This window comes from Oryza glaberrima, chromosome 1 (genome assembly GCF_000147395.1).
Source record: "Oryza glaberrima chromosome 1, OglaRS2, whole genome shotgun sequence".
NCBI classification, from domain to species: domain Eukaryota; kingdom Viridiplantae; phylum Streptophyta; class Magnoliopsida; order Poales; family Poaceae; genus Oryza; species Oryza glaberrima.
The window spans coordinates 2,576,308-2,590,264 of NC_068326.1; the positions used below are offsets into that span (position 1 = coordinate 2,576,308).

The window sequence follows — 13,957 nt, forward strand, 5'->3', positions numbered from 1 at the left end:
GCAAGGCCTAATTAGCATCCATACAAAAATATTAGCAAGAGCAAGCAATAGCCGATATGTTCCAGAAACCGCGGTGGGCCGCAAATTCCATTTTATGCAGTTCGGAGTACAACCAACAGATGGCATGGTCTATCAACTTATGAAAGGCGTCAATAACAAATAGGATACAGATCCACTCAAATCCCAACAGGTTCATAGATATGACTAAAATCTCCAACAGGTTTAAATTGATTCATAAACTTTAAGACTGATACATCCCCTAACATCTCATTTAAGGGGATGTGCTTCCTCTCATTCAAGGGGATGCGCTTCCTCTAGGCGAGGCCCGATGATTGCCATTGTCTTCATAATCCCTGGGGCTTGGGCTCTGGCCATTGGCAGCAGGACTCATGTCACGGCGCTCATGGTCAGCAGGGCTACGGCTGTCAGCTCTCATTGGGCTCCTGCTGTCCCTTGGTGCAGGACTCCTGCTGGCATTAGGGGTAGGGCTGCGGTTCCTCCCGTTGGGTGGTGAAGCACTTCTCCTAGGGCTGCGGCTATCACGAGGGCTTCCCCTAGGGCTCTGGGTGTCGCGAGGGCTCCCCTTAGGGCTGCGACTGTCACGGGGGCCCCCCCTAGGGCTGCGACTGTCACGGGGGCTTCCCCTAGGGCTCCGACTGTCACGAGGGCTCCTTGATCTCCTTTCATTACGGCTATCCCTCCTTGGAGACTGGGAGCGGCTGTCAAAACAAAATGGAGAAGCCATCAGTGTTTGATACAAATTAAGCAGAACATGAGGATTAGGGGGAGAAATTAAGCAACTGATGAACTCAGTTTTATAAGAGTGATCTGGAGACTTTCTGGTTAACATCCAATAGATTAGTTTTTTGCAAGTATAAATCAATTAACCAGTCCTAGCAAAATCAACATGAATCAACATACATTCAGAACTCAATAGGAAGATCATGACTGCTAAAATTAATAATGATCACATATAAGATAAGTAAGAGATTCCCATGTTGAAATCAAGGAAATGATATCCTCCTTTCCATACCTGTAGCTCCTGCTACGGCTCCTGCTGTAGCTCCTACCACGGCTCCTCCCACGACGAGGGGATGGGGATCTTGAGTAGCTTCTTCCACGCCTATTATCATCAAGATACAATACATTCAAAACCTTATATTCAACAATTATGCTTATAAAAAGGAAATCTCACGGGAACTACTTGAGATTCTTAGGGCTGTTCCGGCAGTCCCTTTCTATATGGCCCCTGTCTCCACAACGATAGCATCTGTTTTTCCAGTCTCCAGCTTTGCAGTCACGGGCCCAGTGCCCATCAATCCCACAGTTAAAGCAGCGGCCAGAACCAGGTGGTGGTCCTCTGCCCATATATTCACGTGATCCTCCAGGGCCACGTGGAACCTAAAATTGGCATGAATAGCATATTTAGATTGAGTAAAATTATAAAGTAGGATCATCAAAGCATATAAACAAGATAGAGACATATAATACATACAATATTCTGGGAATAATAAAAATAAATATGATTACCCCTTTAGCAAACTCAACAATCATGCGGCTTCCATCAAAGTCCCGACCATCCAGGTTGTACCTTGCCTCATCAGCATCCCGAGCATCACTAAATTCCTATTATCCAGCAAACAAGAGGTGGCCTCGTGTAAACATTGTAAATGAAGTGTACTGATAACTGATTAAATAAATATTATCGGAAACATAAGGCAAGTGTTTTACTTACAACAAATGCAAACTCGTGCTTCATATCCACATATCGCACTCTGCGGAAATTGTATCGACAAAGAGTAACACCATCAAGATGCAAGTAGATAAATGTTTCACCAGTCAGAAGGAACTAAACGCCAGACAATGTTTGCAATTTCCATTAAAACATCAAGATAATTTATCAAAAGAATCGCCAAAGTCTGCTAGAAACTTTAGAGGAACAGCCACCAATTCCACGAAGGGCACCCTCCCACCATGGACACCGAGGTTGGGAAAGCCCCCAAAACCTTCAACAAGATCATCCGAGTTAAAACATGAAGGTTTCGTGGATATGTGATGGTAAGAAAAATATCAGAGAAAGAATGCTCTGAACAGAACAGCATGCTGCTGGCCTAGACCTCTTGCATTGAAAGGCATAGCATCAAGAAACCGTGGGGATGACTACACAAAAAGAATGAAGAGTTGCCTCTAATTTTCTGTTCCAAATTTTTTAACAAGGTGAAGAAAAGCTCATAGAATCTGAGGACTGAGGACCTTGTCACTTAAAATAAAAAGGTCTGTCATCGGTTCTATAGGTAATAACTTTGTATTAACTTATCACATGCCCAAATCAACAAATGAGGTTAGAGTGAGATACTTTCACCGAACCAATCTAGAATCTACAAAGCAAGTTACGCTTGTCGGTAGTATCTTTTGACTCAAATGAACAATTCAGAAATTCTGCCTTGAAAGACTGGAGTACAACTTAGACCCAATTTGCAACATGCTTACCTCCCATATCTGCCGAAAAGGTCTTCAAGGTCCCGGGTCCGGGTGCGCGAGGAAAGACGACCTACGTACAGCCTCGTGTTGCCGCCGTAACGGTCATCGTAGCGATCACGGTCATCATAGCGAGGCATCTTGAACTGTAACACGAAATTCAATAACGTTAGAACATCTCAAGAACACAACAGAATAGCAAACAAGAGTGAGCTAGCGGATCTAACGTAAGGCATAGGGTTTTCAGCTGAATCCCCAAATCTTGCTGGAAACGAATTGCTACTAGTACTAAGGTTTAGGGGTTAAAGGGCAAGTAAGAAAAGCTTCCGGATCTACAAGAGAAGCTAGGGTTAAGGCGAAGAGAAAAGCTGTGGGTAGAGAGGAACGAGAAAGAGGATAAGCGTACGTGTGCTCACCGGCGAGGGTGCGGCGGGAGAAGCAGCACACCGGCGACGGCGCCGCTGCTCGCGGGTGGAGATCGCCTCTGCTCGGCGGCGGCGGCGGCGGCGGCCGAGGAGACGAGGAGTCGAGACCGAAGCGACGGGGAGATCGACTAGGGTAAAGATAGGGGAGCAAGGAGACCGAGGTCAATTAATTACGCTGGGCTGTTGGCTATATATGGGCTTTCTATGGGACGAGATTTCTAATCACAGTAGTACTCGTTCCGGACTAGTCATATTGATTTGGAGGCCCATCTAAGACGAAAGGCCCATTAGCAATTACTCTGCTACTGCGTCAGAACACGGCATTTGCTGGGCACAGCTAATCAGCGCGTACGCGTTGCTGGCGCAGACACCGCCAAGGCCCACCCACGGGCTAGCCCAGGTACGATGCCGCAAGGCCCACGCACACGCAGACGCACTAAGCCCCGATAGTTTTTTCCTTTTTTCGCCTTTTTTTCGGTTTTCGCTTTTTTTTTCTTGAATCGCTTCCTTATTTTCTTCACGTGGTCGCGCGATTTTTTTTTCGTGCTATATTCTATAAATTGAATTTTTCACCTTCAATTTCAGTTGAAAGTTTTAAATTTGAGTTGAAAGTTTTTAAAATTTAAGTTGAATGCTTTGAAATTTGAGATGAAAATTTTCAAATCTTGATTTGATTTTTTTAAAATTTGAGTTGAAAGTTTCAAATTTTCAACTGAAAATTTCAAATCCGAGTTGAAAGTTTTTAAGTCCGAGTTGAAAGTTCGTTTTCAAATCTTGATTTGAAAGTTTTTCAAATCTAAGTTGAAAAATTAAAAAAATCTTGAGTTGAAAGTTTTTAAGTCTGAGTTGAAAGTTTCCAAATCTTGACTTGAAAGTTTTCAAGTTCGAGTTAAAAATTTTCAAATCTTGATTGAAAGTTTTTCAAATCTAAGTTGAAAAATTAAAAAAATCTTAAGTTGAAAGTTTTTAAGTCCGAGTTGAAAGTTTTCAAATCTTGACTTGAAAGTTTTCAAGTTCGAGTTAAAAGTTTTCAAATCTTGATTTGAAAGTTTTTCAAATCTAAGTTGAAAAATTAAAAAAAATTCTTGAGTTGAAAGTTTTTAAGACTGAGTTGAAAGATTTCAAATCTTGACTTGAAAGTTTTCAAGCCTGAGTTAAAAGTTTTCAAAACTTGATTTGAAAGTTTACAAATCTAAGTTGAAAAATTTTAAAAATTCTTGAGTTGAAAGTTTTAAATCTTTATGCGTGCGGTAGTCAAATGCGAAAAAAAAAAGTGACAGCGTCGTGTAGTCCACGGCAAAAAAAAAAAGAAATAAAAAAAGAAACGTCACAGCGCCAAAAAAATGAAAAAAAAAAGAAAAAGAAACGTCGCGCTGCGTGTACCTCCGCGGGACATCACGTGGGCCTCGTGGGCCTGCCCTGCAGCAGCGCGCGACTTCGCTACCTCGCGCGTACGCGCCAACTAGTGTTTCTGGCATTTGCTACCGGTGTATAGGTTAGGTATAGATTCTCATTGTTGATTTTTTACTCTCCTAAGGGAAAAGTGAAAGTGGTCAGTGGTAAAATGCATCACGCCGATCGACATTCACGGTACCGAGACGTGCCAGAAATGATATGCCTATGCAAGAGAGCATCGATCTCTTCTTTTTTATGTATCTCATTAACAAGCTAGAGAATCGAATTAGAATCCAATGTTGTTGTCACGCATGCATCGATCGATAGACGGCCGGGAGGCTCCTGGAAGAATATTTGCAATGGCAGCAGGGCAGCGCAGTGCAGGTGTGCAGATTCGATCGGCCGACGTGGCCTCGCCGGAGACGGTTGATGCGAGACACGTCGAAGGCCGCCGGAGCGGCGAAAGACGCGGCCACTCGGGTATAAATTGCGACGTCGCCACAGCTCATAATGTACAACACCGATCACATCGATACATCGTCGAGACCAACACATAGAGAGATCGACATCGATCGTCTTCTAACTTCTAAGCTGTGGTAAGATTAAGTGTTCGATTATAATTAGAGCAATTTTATAGTACTTGAGAAAGTACCATGAGCTACCAATTTTTCTATTGTAAATTTGGTATCTCTTGATATCTAGATATTATAAGGTACCATAAGGTACCAAATTTTACACTAAATTTTTGGTACCTCATGGTACCTCCTTAAAGACCGTAGAATTGTTCTTATAATTAACTCCACTTGATCGTGAGCTTGATATGATCAAGTGTGCATATCATAATTACCTTTTTTTTTTCTCATGGACGATGCGCATGAATAATGATGAACAGATTGAGATTTAAAACCGAGAACCATGGAAGGCGGGCATGACATGCACGGAGGCGGCCAGAACGGCGGCGTGAAGGGGCTGGTCTCCAAGCTCGTCGGCGGCGGTGGCCATGGCGGCGGACACGGAGGAGGCGGGCACGGTTACCCTCCCCACGCCGGCGCCGCCCACGGCGCGTACCCTCCTCAGCACGGCGCCTACCCTCCACAGCACGGCGCCTACCCCGGGCACGGCTACGTGCCGGGCGCCTACCCTTCGAACGCCGCGCCGCATGGAGGTAATTTAGCTTTAACTGAACAGTTAGTGAGTTTAACTTGGGTGGGTTTAGTTCACGCCAAAATTAAAAATTAGAAGTTTAATTAAAATTGGAACGATGTGACGGAAAAGTTAGAAGTTGGAAGTTTATGTATATAGAAAAGTTTTGATATGATGAAAAAGTTTGAAGTTTGAAGAAAAAGTTGGGAAATAAACCAGGCCTTAGGGAACTTTAGCTCCGATTCCACTTCTCCTAAAAATAAAAACCAGCAAATAAAACAGTTCTAACTTTATCCGAAATAAGTGAGGAGCTGGCTAGATTGAGTGCTCTCAGAAAATAAACTAGGGACGTGGAGTTGTTTTTTTTAAGTGTGGAGTTGGGTTTTGGATGCTTCGATCTATAACTTTATTTCATACTTAAGCTATTGAAGTTAAATTTAGGAGTTGATCAGTTCGCGCATAACATACCCTTAAATTTTGCACTTGATTTCTGTGGATTTAAACGGGGAATGGTATATGCAGGCCACATGGGATCGTACCACACCGGCCATGGCGGCGGCGGCGGCGGGCGTCGCTACGGCGGCAAGCACAAGGGCGGCATGTTCGGCGGCGGAAAGTGGAAGTGAAGCCGCTAGCTCTACGTATACTACGTGCCCACCAGCTTTCTGGCCTGCTACACCTTCGTATCTGCACGAGTATGAGTATCAACCATGTGGCGTACGCGTATATATACATACCTAATTAAGAAATAAATAAAGTGCATGCAGGCAGACAGATCTGTGTGTATACGACGTGAGCTTAATGATCAGCTGATGAGTTGTGCAAATTAAGCATGTGGTGACTGGTGACGTATATATACCTTGTGTGTACTGACATACGTACAGTTTGCATAATACTAATGCTACCCTCTGTTACGTGTGAAATTCAACGGTTTTCCGGTTCACTAAGATATAAGGCCGCGATTTGGGCCAAATTAACCTACCGAATTTACCTGAAAAATTAATCCATCAAATTATACAATTCGGTCAAAAAAAAAAAAAGAACGCAGAGCCCAACCCTGGTCCAGATCTTTTTCACATTGGCGATCTGGGCATTCGGTCGTGAGGGAAACGAATTCTGACTTAGATATATAAACACGTACGTACGTTTCCTCGTACACCTAATCTAAACCGTATACAGAATATAGATTGTATCTATATGGCCTTTTTCATGGAAACCATCATGGTTGAGCACGAGGCAAACCATCGCCGGCGAGATCCATCTGATCGCGGCGGCGGCGGCGGCGGTAACGACCTGATCGGCTACCTCTGTGACGACGTCCTTGTACATGTCCTCAGCTCCCTGCCCACCATCACCGTATCACCAGGTACTGAATATCGTCAGCCGTTCGATGACGCCTAATGGACGGTTGAGATTCGGTTGAGATTTAAGTCCTACACTTTTCGGGTAATTTTACATGCTTAAGGTACCTTGTACCATATTTTTTAAGAAATTTTACAGTTCTTGATAAAGCATCTTAAGATATCTAAATTTTACACTAAATTTTTTATACCTTAAGATATTTATTAGAACCTATAGATACTAAATTTTTACACCAAAATTTTACACTAAAATAAGTACTACTAAAATTTCTAGTATGATATCTTCATACCTCCAGGTACTTTCCTTCTAAAGCACTATAAAGTTTCTCGTACTTGCAAGGCTTTGAGCATGAGCGATGTGATTATGATCGGTGTTCACCTTAATACAGCGCGTTCTTTCGCTAAAAAAAAACAGGTGTTCCATGATGAAATCGTGCGCAAATTGGTTACTTTTGTAGTGGTCTCGTGGACTCATGGATTCGTGGCACAGGTTCTTAGGCCTAACATTGAACTCTTGAAACTTGCGGTATGCTTGTTCTGCAAATGTTGTGAGTCGCCGCAGCCGCCTTCCTCATTTGGCCGCCCCATTTGCAAATTTATAATTTTCTGATAAACAAGTTAACTGTTTTATCTAATTTTTCAGCATTCGATTGTCATGCATGATGGTCCTGAGATTGAGATGGATTAATTAAATTGAGGCACAGATCCTTGCCAAATAGAATCAAATAATTTTTCTAGATAATAAATAGAATCAAATAATGTCCTGGACAGTTTTTATGTTACAACCAATCGGCGAAATGAAAAAAAAAACTATAGTATTTGAGACTCTGAACATGTTCCAAGTAGGCCCTTTACAAACAATCATCGATCTATGTCTAGCTCTTCAAAGAATCATCAGGCTATATATGTCAACCAGGCAAAACTCTGGTCGGACATATTTTGTTTCCAGCTTCTAATCAATTCATCAGACATACAGATACAGGTAAACTTGAACTTCCTATCCGTGTGTTAGTTGCACTTTCCAGGCTATAAACTCTACAAATGGCCAGACAGTCCTCGGTTCGGATCATACGTCGACAGCAACCTTCTCTGTAGAAAGATCATTACCAGATAAATTAGGCAAGGTAAATTCAGAAACTGCGAAGGGAAAAAAAGATGAAAAGTTCAGAGAATGCTACTTACAATAGGCTCAAACTGAGGGGATAACAGGTTGTCTTCGAGATTTCTTAGCACCAACAGTATCTGCATTAAGTTACTGTAGTACTTAGAAGGATTCATTTTTTAATCATAGAAAATTATGACAGTATTTATCTCCAGTCAAAAAATCAGGAGAGAAAACTTTGTTCAGAAATCTAGTAGTGCTGTACTTACCGTCTTCACGGTGATAACATCCATGTTCTTCAGTTTCTGAAGATGTGTTTCCACTGGACACGGCGAGTCTGGATCGAAAATGTCGCCGATGAACCTGTATACTTGTGCAAATTGCATATCGTCTGAAAACAGTGAAAAAGATCATTTAGCTTAGAGTTTTTCAGCCGCAATGTGTTGTTAATCCCTGAGAATAATTTTGATCTTTCGAGAGACGACTTAGAAATATTACCAGGTGATAGTGGAAGCTCGATCGTTTCATCCTGCACAATGCTGGCTGTTACCATTTCACTAGTGGTGCCAGTCCAGTCCATGCTCATATTACTGAAACTTGCTGCCCCCATGAATGAACTTTCACCTGAATCATCGTGAAGAAAATGTTATTTCTCATGACATTTTGGTTGCAGCTCCGTGACAAAGATCCAAAGGCGATTTGTTGACCGGCATAATTACCAGGAAATGAATCAAATGCTGCTGTTGGTTCAATCAGGCCGTGATGATTCCCCCAGGCTGCAGCGCCTGAAGTGCTTGCCCATTCCAAGTTCTGCATGTCTGAAAAAAAGAATTATCACAAAACACTGTCAAATCACTAGTAATGAACTATCGAGTTCATCTTTGATGATCACATCACCGATCGCAATTTGAATCTAGATCAACTGAGACAATTGCTAATGGTGATTGGATATGTGCACTTGCCATTGGTTGCAGGAGGAAGAACTCCAGGACAGTCCCAACCGATTGAGCTCTGAACAGCGACGTTGTGATGCGGCGGCAAGCACTGCGGCTGCCCGTGGAGAATCGCCGGTGCCGCCACCGAGCTGCTCCCCGCCGGCGAGCTCTGCTGCTGCTGCATGACGAGCCTCCGCCTCGGGTACTGCGGCGGCAGCCCGGCGGCGAGCCCCATCTTCTGCACCTTGAGGAAGTACTTCTGCGCGTGGCTGCGGATCTGCACACACATCGATCAATCGCACATTGTTTCAATCAGCATTGCAATCTTCATCAGAAACCAAATCGAGTAGTAGCTTAATTTGAGCACGATTGTGTCCAGCTACGTACGTACCTGTATGGTGGTCTTGGTGCCGACGTGCTCCTCGATCTTCTTCCAGTCGCGGCCGTACATGATGAGCGCGTCGAGGAACCTCTCGTGCTCCTCCTCGCTCCATCTCTCCCGTGGCTTCGTGATGGTGTACGGCTTCCTGGCCTTCTTCCCCGGCATCTCGCTGCTGCTGCTGCTGTTGCTGTTGTTGTTCGTGTTCCTATCCATCAACACAACTCCAGTCCCCAAATCGAATCGAGCAGACGCACACATGGCACATATATATACCTATGCAAAGCCAAGAAAGAAACCGAAGATCCCTTTGTGGGTTTGGAGGTTGACGACGATCGAAGATGAGGAGGAGGAGGAGGAGGAGGGCTGGAGTGGCCTAAGAATTAGGCGCGGTTTAGCGCGTACAGTTGGCGAGGTTGCATGGAGACGGCAATGCGCGCGTAGTAGCTTTGGGTGGAGGAGGACATCGCCGGGTTGGTGCAAGCGACTACTCCTAGCTAGCTTAGCTCTCGCTTGCTGCGACGGATCGCGACGTCTCGTCTCGGCTAGGGGGCAAAGCAGCATGTGCGCGCGCGCGCCCCGTCGCCGTGTATGGCAACGCTTATCTGCTGGGCGCTTTCCGTTTCCGGAAAGTCGGCAAGGCCCGGACCCTAGCTTGGGAACGATTGCTAGTGGTAACAGATTAACAGATTAGTACGGAGTACAAATTTTTGTGCACGCTAACCTGGGTTTGTTCTGAGTAATTTTTAACCTCGCAATTTGCAAAACTACGAAAAAAAATGAATCTCGAGTTATTTGAGAATCTTGTTCTTTTAGTGTTTTTTAGCCATATAGTTCTCATGATATGTACCCTCTCCATTTCATATTATAAATCGTTTTATATTTTTTCAAGTTTATAGAAAATTTAACAAAATCTAAAATATCATATTAGTTTTATCAAATCTAACATTAAATATATTTTGATAATATATTTGTTTTGTGTTAAAAATATCACTATATTCTTTTATAAACTTGATTAAACTTAAAGAAATAGTTTGATTAGAAAAAAGTCATACGATTTATATTATAAAATGGAGGGAGTATGAATTATCAAAATGGATACGTTGGTAGGGGTATATCTTTCTTATAGACGTATAGGTAAGCCTTACATTTCCACGCGTCGAATTGTGTGGTTAGGCTTGAGGAGTTAATTAATTGCTTCGTTCTTGGGAAAAAGTTGTATGCCAAAATAGGAAATTTTCGGTACCGCATCGGAATTGCCAATGTAATGGCACACTTCACTGTACGGCAAGGCAAGTCTTGATCACCCCAGCCAGCCTCAGCCTGGATGGAACAGCACGTGTTATACGTGGCCAAACTCGGCCAACGAAATAGCGCATATGTTTGTTGTGACTTGTGAAAAATCCATGGATGAACATGAGTTTTAAGGACACGCTTCTCTTATGAAATAACAGAGGAAATGGAGAACAAAATCAGGACGGCCACATGTTCCTGGTGCTGTATGGTGTAACCTTTGCGTGTGTGTGTGTGTGTAGAGAGGGCTAAAAGTATATGCATGGAGTCAAAATAACTCTGATTAAATATAGCACACGTTAATTCAAAAAAAAACTCGAAACTATTTTGTTTTTTTTACTTTGCACGTTCAGAAATTTTTAATCAAAATGAATTGCCTAAATAATAAAAAATAGTTTTTTTTACTGACGTTGTCTATTACTTATGGTCAGGATGAATCCATGCTTACTGCGAGCCCATTTAAGAGCCCAAATACTCGAGTTGGTATGAACTAGCTAACGGCCCATTTCTGGCCATGGTTGGGTTCCATGATTTGCTACCCAACTCACTTAATCTCTGGGTGCCCAGACCACAAATGGCTCTTAACGGTATGCATCCATGCTAAGTTGCTAACCTTGCAAAAAGAGCCCAAATAAATTGATTCATTACTTTTTTTGTTTGAAGGAAAATGATTATGCACATTGGCTGGCTATGTACACACAATTGACCTGTTATGAGCATGAGGTCTCTGTTATACGTCATATGCCATCACATTTATCATTTATAACAGTACCAGAAAAGATCTTCATACAGATTAAGAGTTCTGAATCTTTAGAGAGTGCTTAAAATGAATCGTTCAGGAAAGGGGAAAAAAACTGCAATCAGATGAACCAACATACTGCAATGCAAATTCAGTGTAAACAAACTCCTAGCACACTCAATCCCTTATTCAACATGCTACATGCAGATGTTCACTTGTTTCGCGTTTATTTTCTGAACCAAACTGATACACACTACCTGTGTTTCATACTTGCAGTAGTGGTCTTGTGCCATTGTGCAACAACACAGACATACTAAATCATATCAACTTCTAAGTCTACATGATATCCCCCACCCCACGCCCCCCCCTCCCCACCCCCCCCCCCCCCCCAAAAAAAAAAAAATCAAAGTGCCCGTATTAACCACCCACAACTAAACTTACTGTTAAATCTCAATCTCCAAACATGAAAGAAAAAACAAGCTCTCCAAGATGTTCTATGCCAACTATCCATGTTGCATCAGCCAACAGGTGAATCTTTGGAATTGAACAATTAACAATGAGAAAAAAAATACGAATATTAGAAAGGTACCTAATATCAAATAATTAGAATGATGTCGTCTACCCCACCAACTTGTGGAGCTAGCCGGAAGACCCTAGGTGTTTTTCCAATTAACAAGGAGAAGCTAGCAATCCATGTAGAAAATCTCAGATCATTGGATTAAGAAGGCGTGCATATATCCAAATACTGCATTATCAAAAGTTCACATAATCCAAATGTTACCACAAAGCAAAAGAGGCTTTTACTGACATGCGGACAGAGAGATTGCTAACCTTAAGCAGAAAGTGCCCAAAAAATCTAGGGAAACTATACTCCATACTGGTTGTTTACACACACAAATACTACAGAATTGACCTGTTATACCTATGAGATTAAGAAAATTGAGGAGCAAGGAACAGAGTAGCTGCAAGCATAAACATGAAGATAAAACAGAACTTGATCACTCCATGTTCAGTTAAATAATGTCCAAAGGAGCTCTGAATATGCAGTAGCACTTAAAATGTCAGAGGTCAGAACTAGCTTGCTAATACCAACAGGAAGAACCGATCATACATAATGCAGGCAGAATTTTCATTGGGGGAAAGGAAAACCTGAATGCAGATGATGCAACATACAGCAACATCAGTGTAAACAAACTCCTATAACCCTACATTCAGATGCTTTTGTCCCTCGAAATTAAATACAGATACAAAATGACACTATACAGCCACTGAACTACAAACTCAATCAGATAAAATTCCAGTGCTCTAATTCATGAGTAAAATAATCTCAGTTTATTACTTGAATCCTTAAAAGATAAAGAACAAACTACCCGTATTAACCATCCGTGGCTAAACTTATTCTTAAATCTGAATCCCCAAACATGACAGAAAAAATATTTAAGAACATATTGACAACTGAACAATTAACAGGTGCTAGAATTCGAGGTAGAAAATCAAGCATCATCAGATTAAGAAGGCATGGTCGCATCGCATGGATATATCTGAGAAAACACTACTTCATTATAAAAAAATCCACAGAATCCAGGTGAGGATCGATATAGAGGTAGCACAACTGCACAAAATCAACCAATATGTTCAACCAATGTTTCAGAATTCATCGATCAGACGTCACGAACAGGTCATAAAGCAGGAACAGGTGGAATGGCAAACACGAGAAAGAGATCGACAGACCAACGAGGAATCCAGCATATGAAGTCTCGACGGAATCAGTTGGCGCCGGATACATCCTGCCGGGCGCCGACGGCCCTCTCGGTGCCCAACTTCGCATTCCCGATCGCGCCCTGGAGGTTATCGCCGGCGACGAAGAGCTCCTCCTCGATGAAGTCGTCGACGCAAGGGACACGCGGATGGTCCAGCAGGAGGAGGATCGCATCCAGGTTGCCGCGGCACCCGTCAACACTGATGTACGCTTTTCGGGCGTCCTTGCCGGCTTCAAGGAGCTTGATTCCAGCGTTCCGCTCCGCGAGGTACTGGTCGCCAAGGAGGCTGATCTCGCCCAGATGCGTCGACGGGTTGACGCTGCCGCCGTGGAGCGCGAGGAGCTCGGCCACCTTCATGAGGGACATCGCGGAGGCGAGATTTCTGGACGCGTCCACGAGCTCTCCCATCGCGAGCTGGATCCTGGTGCGCGCGGCGGCCGCCTCCTCCTCGTCGCCCGCGTGCATCGGCGACTTCAGGTGCGTCAGCGCCGTGGCGAGGCTCTCGCCCACGCTCTCCCAGCGCTCCGCCGCCTCCACCACACGCTCCCGGAACCGCGATCTCCACGCCTCCGCCGCCATGTCGCTCTCGCTCGCTCGCTCGGTGGGTGTTCGACACTTCGACTTGGACAGTTTGTTTCTGGAATGCTTCGCTTCGCGGAGTAGTACTTTAGCATCAGCCAGCCTGGAAGAGACGTGTGGCCCACGGTTGTAAACAGATTATTCACCTCGGGGCCGAGTGAAAAATGTACATACTCGCGGTTAAAAAAATTTGAAACTGCGGGTGCGCGAGTTGTCAGTGACACAGAGGGCCGGTAATTTCCCGTGTCTTCACCGGCAAGACACATTTCTCCTCCTCCAGCAGCGCTTGTCTAGAAGGGCCTGTTTAGATATCCTAACAAGTTTTTTACATCAAAAGTTTGGACACATGTATGAAGTATTAAATATAA

General features: G+C 43.5%; 4 protein-coding genes across 5 annotated transcripts; 1 reads left to right on the forward strand and 3 right to left on the reverse strand.

Annotated features, from left to right (window-relative positions):
• Positions 1 to 57: 57 nt before the first annotated feature.
• Positions 58 to 3,059, reverse strand: LOC127779482 (serine/arginine-rich splicing factor RS2Z32-like). Of its 2 annotated transcripts, none has more exons than XM_052306275.1 (7): positions 2,895 to 3,059; positions 2,491 to 2,624; positions 1,736 to 1,775; positions 1,531 to 1,626; positions 1,205 to 1,401; positions 1,034 to 1,123; positions 58 to 719 (listed from the first exon to the last, which is right to left on the reverse strand). In XM_052306275.1, exons 2-7 carry the CDS (start codon positions 2,616 to 2,618, stop codon positions 296 to 298), a joined length of 975 nt encoding a protein of 324 aa, XP_052162235.1. In that variant the 5' UTR covers positions 2,619 to 2,624; positions 2,895 to 3,059; the 3' UTR covers positions 58 to 295. The 2 variants fall into 2 exon arrangements, with proteins under 2 accessions (XP_052162235.1, XP_052162243.1); XM_052306283.1 differs by having other exon boundaries at positions 2,885 to 3,059.
• Positions 3,060 to 4,793: 1,734 nt separating this feature from the next.
• Positions 4,794 to 6,249, forward strand: LOC127759827 (glycine-rich cell wall structural protein-like). Its single transcript, XM_052284048.1, has 3 exons — positions 4,794 to 4,894; positions 5,191 to 5,463; positions 5,964 to 6,249. Exons 2-3 carry the CDS (start codon positions 5,214 to 5,216, stop codon positions 6,065 to 6,067), a joined length of 354 nt encoding a protein of 117 aa, XP_052140008.1. The 5' UTR covers positions 4,794 to 4,894; positions 5,191 to 5,213; the 3' UTR covers positions 6,068 to 6,249.
• Positions 6,250 to 7,569: 1,320 nt separating this feature from the next.
• Positions 7,570 to 9,458, reverse strand: LOC127760570 (protein REVEILLE 8-like). Its single transcript, XM_052284852.1, has 7 exons — positions 9,231 to 9,458; positions 8,867 to 9,116; positions 8,624 to 8,722; positions 8,403 to 8,528; positions 8,174 to 8,295; positions 7,985 to 8,044; positions 7,570 to 7,891 (listed from the first exon to the last, which is right to left on the reverse strand). Exons 1-7 carry the CDS (start codon positions 9,432 to 9,434, stop codon positions 7,838 to 7,840), a joined length of 915 nt encoding a protein of 304 aa, XP_052140812.1. The 5' UTR covers positions 9,435 to 9,458; the 3' UTR covers positions 7,570 to 7,837.
• Positions 9,459 to 12,722: 3,264 nt separating this feature from the next.
• LOC127760034 (uncharacterized) lies at positions 12,723 to 13,629 on the reverse strand. The gene has a single exon (XM_052284241.1). It carries the CDS (start codon positions 13,587 to 13,589, stop codon positions 13,017 to 13,019), a length of 573 nt encoding a protein of 190 aa, XP_052140201.1. The 5' UTR covers positions 13,590 to 13,629; the 3' UTR covers positions 12,723 to 13,016.
• Positions 13,630 to 13,957: the final 328 nt, after the last annotated feature.

Bases quoted from the DNA above. Each gene is read 5' to 3' on its own strand.
- LOC127779482 (XM_052306275.1), bottom strand. From the start codon at position 2,618: ATGCCTCGCTATGATGACCGTGATCGCTACGATGACCGTTACGGCGGC. The intron at 1,776-2,490 runs GTAAGCATGTTG...CAATTTCCGCAG, and splicing joins CTTTTCGGCAGATATGGGAG to AGTGCGATATGTGGATATGA. The intron at 1,402-1,530 runs GTAATCATATTT...TGCCAATTTTAG, and splicing joins TTGTTGAGTTTGCTAAAGGG to GTTCCACGTGGCCCTGGAGG.
- LOC127760570 (XM_052284852.1), bottom strand. From the start codon at position 9,434: ATGGATAGGAACACGAACAACAACAGCAACAGCAGCAGCAGCAGCGAG. The intron at 8,296-8,402 runs GTAATATTTCTA...CACTGTTTTCAG, and splicing joins CGAGCTTCCACTATCACCTG to ACGATATGCAATTTGCACAA. The intron at 7,892-7,984 runs GTAAGTAGCATT...ATCTTTCTACAG, and splicing joins CCCCTCAGTTTGAGCCTATT to AGAAGGTTGCTGTCGACGTA.
- LOC127760034 (XM_052284241.1), bottom strand. From the start codon at position 13,589: ATGGCGGCGGAGGCGTGGAGATCGCGGTTCCGGGAGCGTGTGGTGGAG.
- LOC127759827 (XM_052284048.1), top strand. From the start codon at position 5,214: ATGGAAGGCGGGCATGACATGCACGGAGGCGGCCAGAACGGCGGCGTG. The intron at 5,464-5,963 runs GTAATTTAGCTT...TGGTATATGCAG, and splicing joins GAACGCCGCGCCGCATGGAG to GCCACATGGGATCGTACCAC.